Source organism: Adiantum capillus-veneris, chromosome 10 (genome assembly GCF_014529385.1).
Source record: "Adiantum capillus-veneris isolate H3 chromosome 10, ASM1452938v2, whole genome shotgun sequence".
Lineage (NCBI taxonomy): Eukaryota > Viridiplantae > Streptophyta > Polypodiopsida > Polypodiales > Pteridaceae > Adiantum > Adiantum capillus-veneris.
Window position 1 is genome coordinate 24,765,942 of NC_140940.1, and position 21,435 is coordinate 24,787,376.

Sequence of the window (21,435 nt, forward strand, 5' to 3'; positions counted from 1 at the left end):
CTCTTTATACACAATGTGAACACACAAAAAGGAAAGGCCTTTTAACTCTATTCATCTTTGTGTGCTTCATAACCCAATTTTATGTTAAATCATATGATGGTATTTAGAGAGCTACATGAGCTAGTTGTATGTGGCACTATGCCAAAAAGCTAGCTATATTTCTTCTTTAGACCATATGATGGTTTTTGTTATGTAATGTTTATACTTCTTAGATAGTTTGATTGTAAGTTAGATTTATACGATGCTAGATAAGATTTTGAACATTGATAAGATTAAGAACTTTTTTGGGTCCCACACGTGTTCCATACGGATCTAAGCCACGACAATGTCTTAGCAAAAGCAACATGTTACAATTACATTGCACTTCTTAGGCTAATTCAGGAGTATCTTATATTTTACTAATCTCTATGTGGTAGCTTATCACAAGGCCACCAAATGTGACCTAGACATGGTCGTCTTTTCTTCTTTTGCAAGGATTTTCACTATTGAGCACATCTTGTTTCCTTCTTTTTGTGGGAAGGAAAGTGACAAACCGCAACCATGGAGAAAGTTGCTTGACTCAGCTTGTAAAAACAAGGTATAAAGCAAGGGGTCTCATTTATACTTCTCTACTTGGAACACGCTCTTATCGTAGAGAATGTGGCTAGCACCACGGTGTATTACTTAATGTGATTATTTACAGTTTCTGCATACTTAGTTTCTCGTAACAGTTATGTTTTTCTAGTGATCTTACAAGAAAAAGTAGATAAAGATAACTCTTCATAGGAGAACTTGACACAACAAAAGCTTATTGCGAGAGTGCTGTAGACATTATACATCAACTATACCTCTCTGGTAGTGAATCTATGTAACAACAAAATTGTATATGCAAAAACTCACGTAGTGTAAAAGACATGATAATGCTACAAAAAAATTCTTGTGCAATATCTTAAGTATAAGAAGCAAGATAAAAATATAAACATGATTGCTCATAGCAACATGTTTCAATTTCTTCAATTGCTTATGAAAATTTATCCATATATAACCATTCAATGGTTTTAGAATAACTATGTAATCTCAAAGATATGGATTGCATGAGAAGCACATTTGTAAACACATCACATCTTTTGGAAGGAAAAGGAAAAACAATTGCAAAGTCTTGCTTGGAGCATAGAACCAAGGAAATTGCATCTATGTTGAATAGAAACCGTGCCTTATCTATTTAAAGGTCGAATAAAAAATGTGATTCATGCATCATCATGCAAAGGGTAGCATATTAAAATTCAAGCGTATATTCCGTGGATGTCAAAACTATAAATTTGTAGAATAGTATGGATTTGTAATCAATCTCTCAAACTTAAAATTGTCAACATGGAAAGTAAGACAAATTGAATGAGCTATGCATTGTGTGGAAGTTAAGTATGTTATCAAAATGTCTAAAATTGTTGTGATATAGAGTGAGAAATAGTCTACAGTCACAAATAGATAAAGAACTTCACATACCTTGAGAAGTGTGGTGAAGCTAGAAAGCACTAAAACAGTCCTTAACAATTACAATGCACTTTGCATGGATATAAAGTATCGTAAATTGGCCTTACCAAAAGGTCATAATCCAAAAACGTCGACCTTGTCAATTCATAATTATATGATTTTCCTTTGAATAAAAATTCAACCAAATTTTCTATAAAAGCAAAAATGTTTCACAAGACAAATTCAAACATTGATACATGAAAGGACTTGTAGTAGTCATGTCGGAGCAGCAAAAAAGTACTTGGCTTGTAACCAAAGCATTCTTGCATGCCTTGTATGCGTGTCTTCCTTGGCGAGCACACATGCATGCTTTGTATACATGTCATACATATACATGTGCAAACTTAAAGTTATAGAAAAGATTATTACTGTAGCTTAAGTACAAAAATCTATAGATCTATATGAAAAAAAATTTATAAGGATGTCTCTCTCACTATTATCGTAGAATGTTATTTCTTTCATAAGTACTTTTAGTACTTGAGCATATCTAAATTACAGGGACATTCCACGAGGAAAGAATACAAGTTCTCACAAATTAGGAGATTAATACCCATACTTTAATGTGCGCCAACCAACGTGCTAGTCAATTCAAATTATAAAGACTATTTAAAGTACAAATCATTAGGAGCGATTTCAATAGTGAACAATAGATACTTGTATGAGTAGGCTTTTTAATGTAGCAAGTTATGCTTATTTTTGTTTAGGGAACAAGTAAAAACCTGAATGATGATTGCTTTTTAAAAGAAACTCAAGCATACGTTTGAACGTAAGTGTGATGTGTGTTTTCTTATGGTTGAATGTTTTTAGCAATGCTATCGTTCAGTAATTGTTAAGTTTAATGTTTGCCATTACTATTCACAAACTAGAATCTATGATCTCTCCTACACTCAGAGATTCAATTTTCTGCACAATAGCATGATTATTAAGATAATATCATTATCAAGTCATGACATCAAAGAGATTGGCTTAATTGTGATATCTTTATTGACAACAAAGGTTATATGTTAGATTTCACGTATCATTATTGAGTCATTAACAAGTTCAGTGTACATTAGTGATACAAATAAAATAAGCCAAATATTGTGTGCTACATAAGGATAGTTTGGTCACTACTATTCGTTGTCAAGTACGAGTCAAGTGGAAAGACGAACCTAAAAAAGGTGCCGCATTAGTGTTCTTAAGAAGAAATTTCTCACTTTTTGTTTTTTACGATGAACACTTCTTCAAAGGGGAAGGAATATAAGGACAAGTATGGTTACGTGAAACTTGTCAAAATCAAAATACAAGTAGTCTCATTTTATTTCCCTTAGCCTCATCATTTTTGTTTGAAAATATTAAGTGCAATTCTAGAAAGGGTAATTTTAAGTTATGGCAAGCTCAAAAGTCTACAAAGCTATGTTTCAAAAGCCCTTTGATTGATGTATAACAAACATTGAGAATAGTTTTTTAAAATTATTCTTTTTCAAAAATTAACTTCTTATTTTCCTCAAATGTAGCAAAAGGCCAAGAAAGTGTACTATTGACAGTTCAAATTAGTGTAAAGTCCATCAAGGCCTTTCTAGACTTTGTATAGCTTTTTCTTGTAAACCTACTACCTTAAAATCATCTTGCCAAGTACATACTTCTTGTGAAGCTAGCACAACAATCACAGGATTCGCATGATGGCCGGCTACTTAACACTTCTATTAAATAACTTTAAAAAAAGGCTTCCTACAAAGAATAGAGCTCAGAGTCCTCTTGATATCATTTGTAATCTTCTACCCTCTTTCATTGGTTTCGTTTTTCAGGTGCGTGTCAATTTTTGGCAAGTGTCTTCTATGTAAGAGTTGAGGAACCCCACTTAGGTAATGGTTTTTCTCTAGTGGCCAACTTAGATTGACTTGCTTATTGTTCATCTTCTTATTGAACTTATTGATGCCTCCTAAGCATTGTAGGAGACCTATCATTGGTGTTCATAGCTTCTGAGTAGATATTTTTTGAACAAGGGTCTAGAAGGACTATCCACCTCCTCTGGTTGTATTTACTCTACAAAATTGCATATTTTGACCTACATGACATTGTTTTGAGGTTGACCCAGTCTTTAGACCTTTGGCTCTACCCAACATGCAAAGCAATATATTTTTTGTGACTTGCATCCACATAATTGTAGAAGCACATTAACATAGCAATCACTTGCAAAAAAAGCAAATAAGATTAATTTCTTGCCAAAAGGCCTAAAGAGATCCTTTGTTTTCCTATTTTTCTATAACATTGCTTCGTAGATTTACTCTCAAAGATCCAAGTACTCCTTTCCTATTTGCACCTAGGCTATTGGGATTTTGAGTTAGGTGCAAGATTCATATCATAAAACATGCCCATCACACTCGGTCACTGTTCGATGTGTGTACCTTGCATTTGAGTTTCGCATATATTACCAAGGAGGCCTCACTTTATGTAGATGCTTGAAGATAAAGCGTTGTTATTCAAAAGAGACCTACATTTCTATTGAATTGCCTCCATCCATTTGGCTACGATTAGTACCTTGAATAGACCAAAAGCGATCTAGTGATGGTCATTATAGTTAGTCACCAATCTTCCCTCATCGGTTCAAAAGGATTATGGGCAAAGAGAAAAAAGCACACCAAACTTTTTTGATACGATAGTCTGAGCTTCTCTGGTACAATTACTGCTGTTGGTATTATTAGCATATGACATTTGAGATAAGAATTTCCAAATGAACAATTTGGAATGTTCATCCTCGTGTGTCTAGCATTAATTTGTCATGTTTTTATTAGACAGGGCCAATAATCAAATAGCCTCTTGACAGGCACTATGAATCACCTTTCTCTACAAAGAGGTCAAACTCATGTCATTTCTCCTCTAACATGGTGAGTGCTTGTGTGGCATCCTCACAAGTCACAATAGATTCACGCCAAATGCTGTACCACAAACATTCGTCCCAATTGTGCTACTCATTCCAATCTTGTTACGTCCTTACATTTTTTGCAACTTTCTCGAGGGTTGTGTTTGCCTACTATTTATTGTAACACATGCATCGACTCTTAATTTCAGAAGGGCCTTTTATTGAACAAGGCTGCTTGATACAACCAGAGCAATTTGCATATTCAATAGATCTACATCACATGACTTCGTTTCCCTATCCATGTGCTAACGTTGAAGACCCATTGGCTTTACCGAATCTGGCTGTTTGTCAATATCATAATCATAATCGGTCATTAATGGACAAATGCTAAAAGGTCTATCTATGCTTGAGGTTTTTCACACCACAGTTAATTTAAACTCTTGAAGTAATCTTATTCAAGTGTGCGGCCCTAAAATAACCCACTCTCCCTTAAAATCCTTCCAAATGGGGATAAGCCCAAACGACACTGATGAACTCATACTTGATTGCAGGGATCATTTTTTCCTGAAGAGCATTTCGTTGCTTTTTTTGATTCAGCACTACTCGCGAAGTTGAAGCTGGGACCTTCATTGAAAGCACACCAACAATTTAAATACATAATCAACCCCCAGTAAAACTTAGTGAAAATGGCTTTGTTCTTTCACCTTCATTGACATCCTTGAACGTCATGTCTGTTGCATACCGGTGCCTTCTTTAGGAAGTTTCTTTTCTTAGAGAGGCAATCCTTGAGTTACCTGCTTCGCTTTCAAAAATATCCTCCTTTTGCCTTTTTTTTTTAATAATTAATTTTAACATGTTCAAATATCAAAGTCCCTGGTGAAGGCTTAAACCAGTACTTACAGCGCAAGTCATTCAATTTTCATAATCATGACAAAAACCTCAAGGGCATCATTGATACCGTGAAGCACACCGAAGATAGCAGAAAGGATAAGTCACTATGTGCATGTACGCACGATGTTTTTGTGTGTGTGTGTGTGTGAGAGAGAGAGAGAGAAGAAGAAGAAGAAGAAGATTTTAACGTCATAGGAAACTATCCCAAGAGACCTCAAAGATCTATCCGACAAAAGTTGAACTCAAGACCTGATATTGAAGAGGGAAATGGCATAACCAATCTACCACACTTGAATGATAGAAATGTTATACCGTTTTCCTCTTTTGAGAGAGAGAGAGAGAGAGAGAGAGAGAGAGAGAGAGAGAGGCACGCATGTCATGAGTCACCAAACGACAACATGCCAAACAAGACATCCTTTCAAACATAACTAGTTACTGTAGTGCGACTGTTTGTCAATCGTGCCCCTGTACACACATTTTAGCATCGCCTGCATGCTATACAAGTGTGTTAATTCATAGGAAAAGAGAGTTTGGGGTGCTAAAAGGTAAAGAGAAGGGAATTACCAAATTGGAAATTGGTAGGGCAATTTTATGAAGACTTGCTTGCTACATAGTTGGGTAAACTTGCTTGAGGGTTAAACTCTTCAGCTGCCCTTGACCAGACATTAGCAATTTTTTCTGCATAACCAACCTGAAAATCGGCCACCATTGATATTCAGAATCTCTCTCTCTCTCTCTTTCTCTCTCTCAAAGGAGGGCTTGGTACATTTTTGTATAACGTTAACAATATACAGGCCCAAAGGCATTACATAAACCCATAGGCAAAACAAAGCATAATGAAACTGGTAGTTGAAAAACCCCTAAAATATTCAATGAAAACAAACCATAGGGAAAAACTATGAGTGATACAGCAGTAGAGAGATAGCCTCTAGCCATCCTTGACAATGATCAACGAGGCTATTCTTCAACCTGCAAACAACAAGCCGAGGACGAGGCAGCAGCCACCCGAGCCCTCCACAACTCCACAGACCCAAAGGCCACTCATTAAGAATCCATCAAAGAAATAAAGCAAAGCAACAGGCAGAAACACATGCAAGCACCCCCCCCCCCCACACACACACACACACACCAAATAGCTGACATTCTATTACATGACCCCCCTTGGAGCACCCAAAATGATGCCGACCCCAACGGGAATTTAAAACTGATACGAGGATGTATGTAGGCAATTACAAGGCCAGTGGCCAAACTGTATAAAACTGAAAAAAAACTAAAACATGCTAGGGGGGGAAACGCTCCTAATGAGGGTGAAAAGTGCCCTAGCAACTATTGAAGCAAGAGGAGGAACCCTCAAGAGGGTATCGACCAAGCTGTGAAGAGAAAGACCACCTAGGAAAGTATGGAGCGTAACTGCGGTAGCCCAGGATAACATCAAAGGATGCACTGAGAAGCAACCACTGCACAGGAGGTTGATACATGGGAGGTAAGAGGCTAAAGAGAATAACCACCACGACCCAAGAAAAAGGAACACCAGGGAAAAGCTATGGAGGAAGTCGAAGGAACCATAGTGGCAACCACCAGATAGTTGCCAAAAAACACCGAGAGAAGAGGCCAACACGACCAGCTCCACAACCAACCTGGCCCATAATCTCTTTCTACTGAGCCACCATCAAAGCAATCTCCAGCAAGAAGGAGAACACCACAGAGGAAAGCCATGGAGGGAATGAGGAGACCTTGGGTCAACCACCAGATAGCCGCTAAGGAGTACCACGGAAAGAGGGTCAAGTAAGGCCTGTGTCAAATTCAATACGGCAAACACCGGTAGGGTTGAAAGGAGGAACAAAACAAACCAAGCGCGCGAGCGCACACACACACAAACAAAAAGAAACCTTTGTACACAGACAACTCACACCCACTCAAGCACCTAGTCTGCAAGCAAAGAAAACAAGAGGGCAAAAAACAAAGGAAATAAACAGGAAACAAAGAAGGGAAGGAAGGAGAAGGGGGAGGTACCTTGTCAAGGTAGCTTCGGAGAGGTGTCGACAAGGCAAAATTGGCGGTATAGAGGACTGGCAGCAAGAAGCAGCAAGCGCCTAGGGGCAGCAACTGCAACAGATGCAAGCCCTGCACGTGTTGAATTTCAAACGCAACAGCAGCCTTCATAGAGCTAGCTGCGGCGACAGCTTCCATTGCGAGGATTCCACGTGACCTCTCCCTCTCTCTCAGCAAAACATGGGGCCTTGTGACCCTTCGCATTACATTACAGAGCTACATTACATATGTCATTGCACAGTGTACTGTGAGATTCAGGGCCATTTCCACTGCTTATTCAGAGAGGGTTTCGGTCCTTTCTCTAGGGTCATGAGTTATGAGGATCAGAGATGTCTTGGGCTATATCTACTTGAGTTACACAGATATAGAGACACTTTACTGGGGAGAGCTAGAGAGAGACAGTCCCAGAGCATCGACGGAGGCTACATCAGAGGATCCGGATCACTTTGGCCCGACATGCACGACGCCCGGTCAAACTATTGTCCATGGAGGAGATTGATGAGATCCGCCAGCGACCGATGCTGGATTTCTTGTGACTTGTGATTTAGCTATCCCAGCTAGCTAGCTGCTTAGTTCACACCTACCAGTTAAGGATCCCATAGTACTTTTATTTTATCATTTTGTCCTTTCATTTTGTTACTCTGACTTTGTATCAGATTCACCACATTGTAACGCTTTGGTCTCATAGGTCATTTGGGCCTTTTGAAGACCTTAATATAACATTTCATTTCATTTCTCTCTCTCTCTCTCTCTCTCTCTCTCTCTCTCTCTCTCTCTCTCTCTCTCTCTCTCTCTCTCTCTCTCTCTCCTGCGCGAGCTGCACTGCCCGCTCTGTCTCACCTGAGCCCTGCCTGCGCGAGCTGCACTGCCACGGTGTCCCTGCTCGCGCCGCCCCGGCCCCATCACAGGCAGTTTCTTGCGCAACCCACAGTGCACAGCTCTCCCCCCTGCCCGTAGGTGTAGGTTTTCCTGAAAGTTTCAACCCCCCTTTTTCCAGCCCTACAGATAATTGAAAACAGAGAGTGCAAAATTACAAAATTTCAGAATTTTACAGGGAATTCGAAAACTACAAAATTCACAGAAATTGGCAGGTGCAGAAAGCAAATGTATGCCATGTAGGCTTAATGTGGGAGAACATGTATGCATAATGTGGTGCGTGTAGGTTGGTCTCTCCTCTCCTGAAACGAACGGAGAGAATGGATCTCCTGGCTACACGGACCGCCTACAGACACGCATGGACGAACCACCCGACCATAGCCACCATCCGACAGCTCTCCCGTGCTGGGGCGAGCGTCCGAGGACGTAGGCGTGCACCTGTAAGACCAAGTGTCCCGTACCACCTAGCCTCACCTCCTCGAGGTGGCCTCGCGCACTCCTAGCCTCGCGGGCTAACCACTGGCACTCTGCCAGTGGGGGTCGATAACTGCAAATGAGGCCCTGGCCTCCCTTTTATAATAATGGCCGGCCACACTGGCCGTGTTCACACTACGTCCGCCCGAACACAAGACGCCCTAGATCCCCTCTCCTAATAGCGGGACATAACATCTCCCCTACTACAGTCGCAAATTTTCTCTCCTTTTCTAGCGGTGACCAAGTATGAGGAAACTTAATGATAAGCCCGACCCCTTAGAGGATGCAGTTCAAAAGTGCAAAGAAGAAATGACCGAAACCATCAACAAAATCAACCGCAACTTATTGGATACAATAAAAATGCTCGAGGACCGCGTGTTGGCCCAAGAAAGCAAGATAACTACACTAGGAGACTGTGTGACGGCCCAAGACGAAGAGATCGCGTCACTCGAGAGGGAGCTAGCTGAGGCACGATCACGAAACACACTTGAAGAACGAGAATTGCAACCTTCAGTAATAGAAGAGCTCAACACGATCAAAGAACAAGTACGAGCCATCAGGAGAAGAGCAGCACAAAGAAATGACGACCTCTTGGGTGGACATTATTACAAAGACTCAACAGAAGGCGGATGAGACCGAGAAATGGATTGAGGTTGCCGAGAAAGGGAAAAGCAAGGAAACAACAACATCCACACCCACCATAATTAACCTGACACTAGAAGAGGAGCAAAGAAGGCGTGTGCGCTCTCTACATGTGAGAATTTGCGGCCTTAAAGACAAAGATAATGTGGACGAAGAGGTAAAAGAACTCATGGCTTTGATGGGGGTTCATGAGCAGATGCACTCAAGAGCTTGGAGAGTGGGCAACAAGAAAAATGGGAGCAAGGGGGAAACCTCGAAAGAAAGGGCACTCATCCTTCGTTTTTCCTCAATGGAAGAAAAGAAGGACTTTTTGAAAGAAGAGACCAACTCTTAAGAAAACGGGCCTCTTTCTCAAAGATGATCTTACCCTCTCACAGATCGCTCATATGCAGGAGGTAATGCCAGAGATTAGAGCGGCAAGGGAAAAAGGTAAGATTGCTTTTTATCGAGATGGAAGAGTGGTGATTTTGGAGCCACGCTCCACATGACAGTGGGAGACCTATGGGACCACACTCAAAGTTGCTACCTGGAATTGTAATGGATCTATGCGTCTTGATGTGGGTGCCTTTGAGGAAAGTTTTAGTGGGAGAGACATCATCTTCTACTCTGAGACGCATCAGGCCCCTAGGCAGTCTATGCCTTACATTAATGGATATAGATGGGAGACCGCCTGTAGACAGGGGACACATTCAGAGCACAAAGGGCGGGGCTAACGAGGAGTGGCAGTGCTATTCAGGGAAGAGTTGCAGCCATTGATACATATAGCTCGTAGGGATGAGCAAGCTAGGTATATGTGGGTGAGACTGAGAGTAGAGACAGACAGATATCTTTACATTGCTATTTGCTACTTTGCCCCGCATACGTCAGTGTATGCACCACCCAATGGACAGTCCCCCTTTTCTATTTTGGATGATGACATTTGGGAGTTCTCTAGAGATGGTGACATCATCATTTTAGGGGAATTCAATGCTAGGACCACCCATCATCAGATAGTTTTTTATGATACTTCAGAGGAGATGCTGAGAGAGCTGGATGTTGCAGAGACGAGCCTATCCAGACTATCACAGGATGGGGAACATACCGAGTATGGACGACACTTGATAGATACGGGGACTGCACATGCATTGGTCATCTTGAAAGGCCTACAAAGATTTCCCGATGCAGGGGGGTTTTACATGCTTTCCACACAGACATGGAGCCAGCACAGTGGATTATGTCATGGCACAACCAAGTCTCATCTCTAGTATCCAGGATCTCACGGTTGGACCCAGATCTGTTGGGGTGGCAGTGGATCATGCTCTTGTGTCGTTGACCATCTCTTTCCAGTTTAGTGTAGCACACAGGCCACAGGTAGCAGCCCCTACTCGCTACACCTTCACGCGAGAGACGGACTGTGTATACATAGATGGGATCTACAGCCGCCTGTGTACAAAAGAGCCAGGGCGACCTCTGGAGGAGCTCTGACACAGACATTACATGATGCAGTAGCAGAGGCATACCCACACACCCAACCTAAGCAGAGACGCCGTTCTTGGAGCATGCCCCAGAGCAGCTGGTATGATGAGAAATGCTGCGAGACTAGAGCTAGACTTCATAGGGAGGTGCTTTTGGGGGACATCACTCACAAACAGTCACAGATTGACTTCCGCCGCCTAGTGCGGCGGAAGAAGAGGGCATTTTTGGCTTGACTAGAGCAAGACCTATACCAGCTATTCTTGAGTTAGGACTCACGTGAGGCATGGCGGCTCTTTCATGAGCACTCTCCCCCCCCTGCCATTACCTCTACAGAGGCCTGGGGCGAGTATGCGTCATCTCTGTACACAATTCTTGGACAGCCGCCCCTTTTCGACCCCCCCCAATCCATGCCCCCACACATGTGCTTTTTTCACCGCTGAGATGGTGAGGAAGGCCATCGATAGGATGAGGACTGGGAGAGCATATAATCATGATGGATTAGTGGCTGAGCACTTCATGCATGCAAGAGATCTACTAGCAGAGCTTCTAGCCGTTATGTTTAACCGTGCCATGTGTGAGGGCTTGCCTGATACTTGGAGCCTATCTACTATTGTACCTATCTTCAAGTCAGAAGACCCTATGGAGCCTGGGAATTATCGCACTATCATGATCGGACACACATTAGCATGGTTGTACGCATCCATTCTTGAGAAGCAGCTGAGCAGATGGGCACAGAGAGAGAGAGAGAGAGAGAGAGAGAGAGAGAGAGAGAGAGAGAGAGAGAGAGAGAGAGAGAGAGAGAGAGAGAGAGAGGGGATATGCGCAGCCGGGCAAGCAGGGTTCAGGAGAGGTTTTTCTACTCTTGATCGTATCTTGACACTCAAAAGCCATCATCGATGAGGGTAGATCACATGGGAGACGGATCTATTGTGGACTTCGCAAAGCATTTGACACAGTACCCAGAGCTAGATTGATGTGCAGATTACATGAGTTGGGAGTACCTACAGAGCTTATTTGGGGGGTCATGGCATTATACAGGTCAGTAGTGGGGCATGTACGCACCTCAGAGGGCCTATCTACAACGGTTCACTCCACTATTGGAGTGAAGCACGGTTGCCCGCTCTTCCTACTCTATTTGGTATGTATGTGGATGAGGTTTCTGACTACATTGAGAGAGATGGTGATAGAGGTTCATAGCTGGCAGGGTCATGGATTCCACTATTGTTATATGCTGATGATATTGTGTTGATCTCCGACTCTTCGGAGGGGATGCAACGTCACTTGGATGCTTTGCATAGGTTCGCCCATGAAAGTCACAATGGATCAAGAGGTCAGCGCCCGCATTCACATACGGCCAAGAGACGGTGGAGTATACAGATGCTTACACTTACCTTGGTGTGGTTTTCAATGGACCAACATTTTCATTGAGGAGAGCAGCAGAGACTAGACTGACCAGAGCCCACGCAACATTGGGTAGATTGGAGAGGATGTGTTCACATGTTCAGTTTCAGGAGCCTCGGACGAAGCTCTAGCTCTTTGACACTTTGGTGGCTTCTGCATTGCTCTATGGAGCTGAGATTTGGGGACCTTCATTGGACCATCACGGGAGCATAGGTCGCACTGATGGATGGGGGGACATGGAGAAGCCACTAGTCTCTATGATCTCACGGCTCATTAGAGCCAAGGCCTCAGTACCATGTGCCATTATCCGGGTAGAGCTAGCTGCCCCCCCACTAATGGTGGAGGCACTCACCAAATCTGTCTCCTTCATACACCCCATGTGGGTGTTAGACTTTGGTTGATTCGGAGGTCTCCGGGGTGACGGTGGACGGTGACCACCCGATCTTGGCAAACCACGGCTCGGTGCCGCGGGGACGCGCAATGGACCCGGTTGGGGATGACGGACGATGGGACATAGTCCTGACCTTGATTTTCTCCTCACCTCACCGTTCTAAGTACTACGAACGCGTGCGGGGGTTTGAGAGTGCCTGGTAACGGGAGTGTCCCCCTCCACTTCATCACGTGGAGGAAATTGGGGGAGTCCGCCACGCACGGGGACTCCATGACCCAGTTTCGGGGCCGTTAGCTCGTAGCCGGCGGGTCTCATCGGCGAGCGTCGGCAACACGCTACACGCGGACGAGTTGTCCGTTTTGGACGTTCAAGTACTCCACGCGGAGGTCTTGACTTCCTCTTCGAGCTCAATCATGTACATTCACGAACGCGCGCCCGAGGCGCTCCTCGTTCGCAGACGAAGGCTGCGGCAGATTCATAGTCGGTTTATTTCGGCGAGTGTCGGCTCGACGCTACACGCGGACGGCTTGTCCGTTTTGGATGTTTAGGTACTCCACGCGGAGACCTCGGCTTCTTCTTCGAGTTCAGCCATGCACACACATGAACGCGCGCCCGTGGCGCTCCACGTCTCAACCGACGGGCTGCTGGCAGGTTCAGCCCACCCCAACCCGAGGCGGTCCGGGGACTTTTCGGCATTTTTCCAAGTTAGCCCAAAGTGGCATGAGAGAGTTCCAAAGGGACCTCTTAGATATGCGCTCAAGGTCCGAATAGCCTCGTTTGCTCCACATTGATCCTAAAGACGCTTCCGCCCTCAACTCAACTTCAAGTCCGTGTGGTGCCACCAAGGCTCCCGCGTGCGTCAAGCAAGACGTGATCTCGGGCCGTTTTTTGGACGAGCCCATCAACGAGCCGCCAAAGGGACTCAAGTCAGTGGATGCGAGCCTCCAAGCACGCGAGCTCCAAGTTGCGGGCCCTTGGCCTCTAGGTGAAGGTGTTCATCTTGAGTGTCCCGGGCAGCCCAGTAACACTTGGTATCAGAGCTAAACCCGCGATCTTCATCTGCGGGACATCAAAAGCAAAGTACGCAATATCTACTGCCAAGAAGATCACAGAAGGTGCGAGCCAGCGATGCAAACGCACTGGGTCACCAGGAATGTGACCGGGGTTGCAAAGTAATGCGACTCCAATGGAATGTGGGAAGCCCGGCGGCAGATGTCCAACCGTGGCTCAAGGTATACATAGAAGACATGCCCAGCAAGGGTACTTCGAGTCGTCAGGATACGTCGGCGCCGAATTTTCTTCGGCGAGGGCTCTAGGTGAAGAGTCCCTCCATGCTCATCAAGCAGCCATCAAGAATCAAAGCAGCGGCCAGTCATCGAGCAGCCGCGGGGGCACAATGTAAGTATCCCCCTTCAGCAATCACCTTCAATCGGCCTCCAGTTGGATCGGCCCTCAGATATGCAATTTCTCATCAGTCAGGCTCGTCAGGAGTTGACCAGCACCTTGTGAAGAGGTAAGCGGACCCGGAGTCAAACATGACTATCATCTATTGAGCTTCAACCTGGTATTGGTATGGCTTGGCAGAGCGGCCCAAGGTAAGGGACCGACTCATTCAGATACAGCCTCCGCTGTCAACAAGGACGACGAGGTGACTTTAGCATTGGCACTTCAAGCCTGGTGGCACATGCTCAGAGTCACAGTGGCAGTGGCTCATCTTCAGAATGCAGCATATGCACTTAGACCCCTGTGGCAGGGTCACGAGTAGCGTGACAGGCTGTCCCTCGTTTAGAACATGCAAACCTAGCATCATTGAGCTAAAGGGTACAAGGAATGAACAAGTACAGGGAGTGTGATCCTTGACATGAATATCGACGGCAAGTGCAGATCGTCTACAAGGGTTTTGAACCCGAATAGCAAACAAGCTTGGACAGAACCTCCAGCTCAAGAACTCACAGGTGGAAAGAAAAGCGAAGCAGTTCAACGGCCTAGGCCTGGGAACCTTGGTTGTCATAGCAGTGGAGCTAAGTGTAGCTCTCCAACATCGAGAGGCAACCCCCCATGGGAAAGTAGAACAACAGCGCCGTGGATGGAGGGCGTGTTAGGAATACTCCACCCTCATGGCTTCGGGCCCCGGATGACTGTAAAGAGACCACTTCAGAGGAAGTAGGAATAGGTACAAGGATGCTACCACAAAATGTATCAATCAGCATCAAAGGACACAACGAAGCCGCGAGCTATAAAGCACCCGGGATGGGGCGGGGTCGCTCGTCCTACTAAGTATCTCCTGGATTGTGTTGGGTGCAGTTCAGAGACACGGTGACTTGACGTAAGACAACAGTCAACAGCCAACTGCCAGCCAGCGTTTATCCTAAGATGACCAAGGCCTGCTTCGACGCAGTCAGAGCAAAGGAGTAGAGCCAAGGCTTCTTCACCGTTCGGGGACAACGAGATGTCACCCCAGCATGTAGTCCAGTGGGACTCTCTCGAGGTCAGGCTAGATAGCCCCCTCCACTTAGAAGCATCAGCAGCAACGAGGTAGGTGCCAAGGAAGGCCCTCCTCAGTATCGGCAAAGACAAGCCGACAGCGAAAGGCCGCGCTAGATAAGCGTGAGATCGAGAGTACCTCTTGAGGAGAATTCAATCGGCAGGTGAAGGCAAGATGACCGGATCCTAGCCCCTATCTTCAACGGGTGAGCCAAGCAAGGCAACAATCCCCAAACTCAATCAAGATGCAAGCAGCAACCATCAAACAGATCATCAAAAGCAGGACCGAGTGCCTGCGGACTATCAGGCTACAACCAGAGCCTCAAGCAGCGAAGTGAACTTCAAAAGCAGGACGAGTGCCTGCCGAACATCAGGCTACATGAGAGCCCCAGCACAAAGACACGATCTTCACAAGCAGGACCATGTGCCTGTCGACCATCAGGCTATGTAAGGGCCATTTAGCATCAGCAAAGCCGGGGACCCGATTTCGACTCGGGTGGACCGTGCACCTGGATACAACAACGAAGCCGGGGACCCAACTCGACTTGGGTGGACCGAGCAAAAGACACAGCGAAGCTAGATGACCCTTAAGTGGTGGGCCGAGCCCCTTTATCGAAGCCGGGTACCTGCGAGCGGGTAGATCGAGCACCAAAGCCAAGCCGGGGACCCAACTCGATTTGGGTGGACCGCGCACCTCTTCATCGAGGTCGGATGACCCAGAAGTGGTGAACCGAGCACCACAACGAAGTTGGAGGCCTGCGAGCGGGTGGGCCATGCATCTTTTTTCCTTAGCACACAGATTCGGGGATAGCCCCCCACAAAGACGGCTCAACGCAAGAGCCACATGAGGAAGGCCCCCTCTTAAGAAGGCCGGGGGTTGAGTGATGCCTCCCGCAGTGACGGTCTACGAGATAGCACTGCTCATACACATAAGCCAACATCAGCCCAATCAGAGTGGGCACATCTTCAGCAGAAGACAGGCAAGCAAGCAAAGCCACCTACATCCGGGCTCAGACAGGAGCCCCTCCAAGGTAAACACAGCATATACGCCTATATTCGGCTCATAAGGAGCCCATCCAGGTACCACAAATCAAACACCTAAACTCGGCTCAGACAGGAGCCTCTACAGGTACACATGCAGTCAAGCCCCACATTCAGCTCAAGATGGAGCCTCATGGGCACACAAGAAAAGGTATGTGGTGCTTCCACATCGGGCTCAAGAGGATGAGCCCCACCATTAACCCTCTTTCTTCCAACCGCACTTTCAACCCTTCATCCAGATCGCAGTGGATCTAAACAAGGGAAAACAAGAAGACCCAAGATGAGTGATTCTCAGGTTTGTTTTCGTCGGCCAACGAAGGCAGGTTTGTTAAGAACAAGTCGAAGTTCTTCCAGATCAAGACAGATATATGTGAGCATTCAAGCTCAACTCAAACGACAAGCTTCAAGCAGATAGCAAGGAACAGAAGCGGATCGGCCAATCTTCTTCTCTACGAGTTACCTACTTCAAGTCTTGCCCTCAAGTTTGCGAGACTCACATCAGAACATTCAGGTTCAACTGAGTCCTGAAGTATGCCAAAGCTTCAAGGTATCAATGGGATTGTCCCTCCGACAGTCTCAGGAAAGCCTTGGTTTGTATGCCAAGGAAGCAATCAGATAGGCTTCAGCTCTTTTGGTTCAGGGACGGACCGGTGCTCAATAAGCCTAGAAGGTATCTTCCGCAACGTACCTTACTTCAACGAGCAGGTAAGCTCATATCAAGACTTCCAGGTCTATTGAGCACTCAGTAAGTGCTTCAAGAAGGAAAATCCAAAGGCCATATCTTCAGGAGGCCTCAACACCTCGGCAATCAAGCCCAAGGATCCAATTCGAGAAGATCCTTCTCAAACGCGGTTTGCAAGCGAAAGAAAACCTCAAGAACCAAGACCCCCAAGTTCCTCGTGAACTTAAGAACCCAAGACCCTCAAGAACCCAAGTCCCTCGTGAACTTAAGACCACAAGAACCCACAAGAACCCACCATTGCAGAATAGTCATCACTCAAAGCGGAATGGATACTTCGCTTGGAGGTGATGAGCATGAGAGAGGCGAAGAAGAATTTTCCCCACCAGAAGGTTTTTCCGACCCTCCCCCTTCCCCATCTACGTCAAGGATTGCACTAACTCCTATGGAGGCTTTAGACCATATGTTTATGGAAAGGAAGTTAGAACGCGAAGCAAGAAATGCAGAAAGAATGGCAGAATATGATCGTGAACGCAAAGAAAGAAAAGCAGAAATGGATCGTAGGCACGCAGAAGACAAAGCAAAAAGAAAACCAATACAAGAACAGAGCGACCGACAAAACAAAGAGTTCTGGCGACTCTATTCTCAAGTTCAAGCATAGATGCAAGAGATTTGGGGAAAGGAGACTCTCTCAATCTCTTCGTCTCCAAAGCATGATGATGATTTGAATGACAATGACAAGCATGATGATTTGCATAATCAAGATGTGATTTCTCACAAGCATGATGTTTTGCATGATCAAGATGTGATTTCTCACAAACATGATGATTTGCATGAAGAAGATGTGATTGTTCACAAGGATGATGTGTTAATTGATGCTTTTTCTAGCGAAGCTAACCTCGTTGTAGATTCGATCAATCACCAAGAATTGATCTTGGCTTTCGAGTCAAGGTCCACAGATCCCCCACACGAAGATTCGATAGATCCAGAAGAAGCGATCTTGGCTCTCGAGCCTTGGTCCAAAGAACCATCACAGGAAGTATTATGTGTTCGCATGATTGATACGCACGCTTGTTCGAGTGTTTCATTCGTGACGGTTTCTTGTATTTGAGTCAGCATCGTTATGTGATCCCTTTTCCTAGGCATGACATATTACATGTTGAGCACGTTTCTCTCATGGATGAGCACGAATGTATGCGGATTGTTCATGAAAAGCTGAAAAGTTTGTATGTAAGGAAGTCACATTTCATGTCTCTTCCTTGGCATGACACAGTTTACGAGAGAGCACATGATAGTATGAGCACCAAGCATGGGCATTTCCATTGTGATTTGCCACAGTTGATTGATTTCGATCATACAGAAAAGATTCCATCTCATTGTTTGCATGTGTTTGATGAACGGGTTGTCACTCCGTCTCTATGTTCGTCTACCTTGCATACACAGTCTTTAGAGAAGACAATATTTTTTTCCTTCACTTTACATGGAATGGGTATGTTCATGGTTTTGTGTTGGAGATGGTTTCAGGAATTTTCAGCCATGGAGATTCTTGAAGACGAAAGAAGCAGGACTCTAGACGAAGTTGAAGCAAGAAAGGAGATTCAGAAGACTTTGTGTCGCTTTCGACGCGGCCCAAAGAAGCAGCGTTGCAGACCTTTATGAAGTTCAAGTACCGCACGACCCACACATTAGAGTGGGCCGGCGAAGAGTCCCTGCCAGGATTCCGGATGCTGTTGCCGATCTCCCTCGACGCCATACAGTTCGGTACCAGTACCTCACTTTGAAAAGGAGGGGATGTCACGTGGCACATCCCAACCCTATGTGTCCGTGGACAAGCTACACCATAGCAGGGTTCAGCCAATCCTGTCAAGTTAGATTAGCAGTGATCTGGCACTTTTGTGAGTCTATTCGTAGACCGTGCATGCCCAGTCACTTAGCATAGATGTATATCCTCCGGTTGCACACAGCATGATCATCAGAATTCCCATCAGAATCCATTCGCATCAGTTAGGGGAATTTTCCAGTGCATTTAGCCTATTTTCCTATTTATTGGGATTTTCACTTATTATTTTTAAGTGACTTTCCTACAAAAGTAGGTAGGGCAATTTTGCTAAGTTAATATAAGCAAACCAAAGTTCACACTTTCTGGGAGAAGACGCAACAGGAGCTTCCCGCTCAACAGGCAACTTCTCAGCAATACCCCCCCCAAGCACCCCCCAGCGTTTTTGGACCTCCTTCTTCGCGGGGATTCCCATCAAATCCCATCGCCACCTTCACCCCATCCCTGGCATCTCCCCCACAGCATTCAGCATCGCCATTGCATTGATTTGCCTGGCGTTAGCCCTACAGGACCATTCAGCCCAGCTTTTTTCTTGCCAAAAACGCCAACAAGACTCAGCTACATCAGTGTTTTTGTTCTCGGCCCAAATCCGCAGCAGATCCTCTGTTTCAGCATAGAAGGAAACGCTGATTTCAGCCATTGCAGAAACGCAGTTTTCAGCCATTGAAAAACGCAGGTTTTCAGCAGTTAGAACAATAGCAGATTCCCCCATTCAGTTGCAGATGATCCCCCAAGTTTAGCCCAAGAAAACGCAGCCAAAACAGTCCAAGAAATTCAGCATCTAGAAGATCTCAGATTTCAGCCCAAGTTGCCGTCGTCATCATCGTCGGCATAGTCCCATTGCATACGCATTGTACACTTTTGTGCAATCAAGTAGACCACTCTCGCCAACGAGAGTGGGGCCTTCGGAGGAGGGTTTTACAACCTCTCGGTGTCGTATCTCTTCTCTCTCCTTCTCTCAGTCTCATTCACTTGCACGCACAATATCCACTCACTTTGTTCGTGATCATAGCACTCCCCATAAGACGGAAAGCTCTCTCTTTCCCTAAGAACTAAAAGGAACCTTGAGCAATAAAGATCACTAATCTTGAGAAAATACAACATTCATTCCGCTGCACCTAACATAAGGTCCCTCACCCGCCGTAAAAAGCGCAAGTTTGAGGAGGCATACGAGCTAGATCTCTTCCACTTACTGATGAGCCACGATTCGGCAGTGGCTTGGCGTGGAGCCTTGCCCATCCACCCCGATTGAGGACCCACAGAGATGGCATGGTTATGCACAGAGGCTCCCAAGACAGCCACCTCTCACAGGGAGGGGCACCACGTGCCAACGGAAAAGAACAGAATGAACAACTTCAAGCACTTCAAATAACAATTGAACTGACAAAGATGCACGACACATGAGACGCGGAGTGGCGGAGTTCCACTCCGAGAGAGCACTGGCCCCAAACACTGGCGCCCCTTTCGGTATTTCTTTATATTGCTTGAACTCGGTAAAACGCCAGTACTCCAACCCATGCACCTTGACGTGGAAGCATGCCAGAGACTGAGCCCTTTTCACATATGTAAAGGCCCTTGGCCTATGAAAAGTAGTTTACATGAAAAGCTTTGAGCTCAAAACCATCTAGTCCCAAAAGCTAGTGCCCAAAGTTGCCCAACGTAATTCACAGAAATCCGTACACCTGCCACGTTAGCATGTCTCCCCTTCTTGAAAGAAAGTAATCGTCCGCGATTACCGTATATCTACAAAACAACTCAAGTTAGCTCAAAAATTTCCAAGGGTCGTTTTGAGGGACATTCCGAGGGACAATCCGTTTTCTCATTCCAAATCAGAGCTCTTGATTTCTTGGGTCGTTGGCTTCCCAAGGATAATCAGTTTTCTCATTCCAAATTGGAGCTCTTGATTTCCTGGGTCGTTGGCTTCCTAGAAGAATTTCATCCAATAAGGAATCTCATTCCAGATTGGATCTCTTGATATCCTGGGTGGTTGGTTTCCCAGAAAAATCTCATCCAATAAGGAATATTCACTGGGTGGCACATCACAATGCAACACAAATGCTCACATATGCATGTTACAAGACATAGAAACATAAAGCCGCTGATGGACACCCCCCCCCGAAAATAAACATCCAGGTCCGGACCATGAGCTATTCAACGACTCCCTCATCACTCTTCCCGCAATAACCTAAAAAGGTCCGAGCCATGAGATATAGAGACCTTTTACAACCAAACACCCCCCAAACCGCAACCTGCGTCATTTGGAGGTGCTGAGAGTAACCATTGCTCAGACTTCTTAATACTCCCCCTGTAAATAACCATCCAGGTCCGGGCCATGAGTAACAACAACAATACTCTCCCTCTAAATAACCACAAGGGTCCGGTCCATGAGTAAAAACAACACTTTTCAAACATTCAATACTCCCCCCGCAAATAACCACGAGGGTCCAAGCCATGAGTTAAAACAACACTTTTCAAACATTCAATACTCCCCCCGCAAATAACCACAAGGGTCCGGGTCATGAGTATGAACAAGCATTCTCAAACATCAATTCTCTTCAATACTCCACCCGAGAGTAAATCACCAATCATTAAAACCAGTATTAAAACCAGAGTCAAACAATTCAAATCGGCACCAAGACAGGTTTAAAACAGATATTATCAATTTCAAACAAATTCCAAACAGGATCACCAAACAATTTCCCATACAAATTCAATTTTAAAAAGCAATCTTGACATCAATTGAGCTCGAAAAGACGAATGACTTTCCATCCTGAAACCTGCACCAAAAATTAGGGTTAGGTTTCTTCCATAAGGTTGTAGCCAACCGCAGCATGGTCCATAAGCTCTTGGACATACAATGT

At 45.2% G+C, this 21,435-nt stretch overlaps 1 protein-coding gene across 6 annotated transcripts in view; it reads right to left on the reverse strand.

Moving 5' to 3' along the window:
* Positions 1-4,554: 4,554 nt before the first annotated feature.
* Positions 4,555-21,435, reverse strand: part of LOC147448561 (sorting nexin 2A-like) — a 103,268-nt gene continuing 86,387 nt past the window's right edge. For 2 of the 6 annotated variants that reach the window (XM_086521129.1, XM_086521127.1), the window contains one exon: positions 5,624-5,933. In XM_086521129.1, coding sequence (XP_086377255.1) covers positions 5,832-5,933 — 102 coding nt within the window. In that variant the 3' untranslated portion in view covers positions 5,624-5,831. Of the gene's footprint in view, positions 4,976-5,055; positions 5,154-5,623; positions 5,934-21,435 lie in introns of those variants that run through there. The other 4 variants (XR_015189361.1, XR_015189363.1, XR_015189362.1 and 1 more) reach the window with 4 other exon arrangements.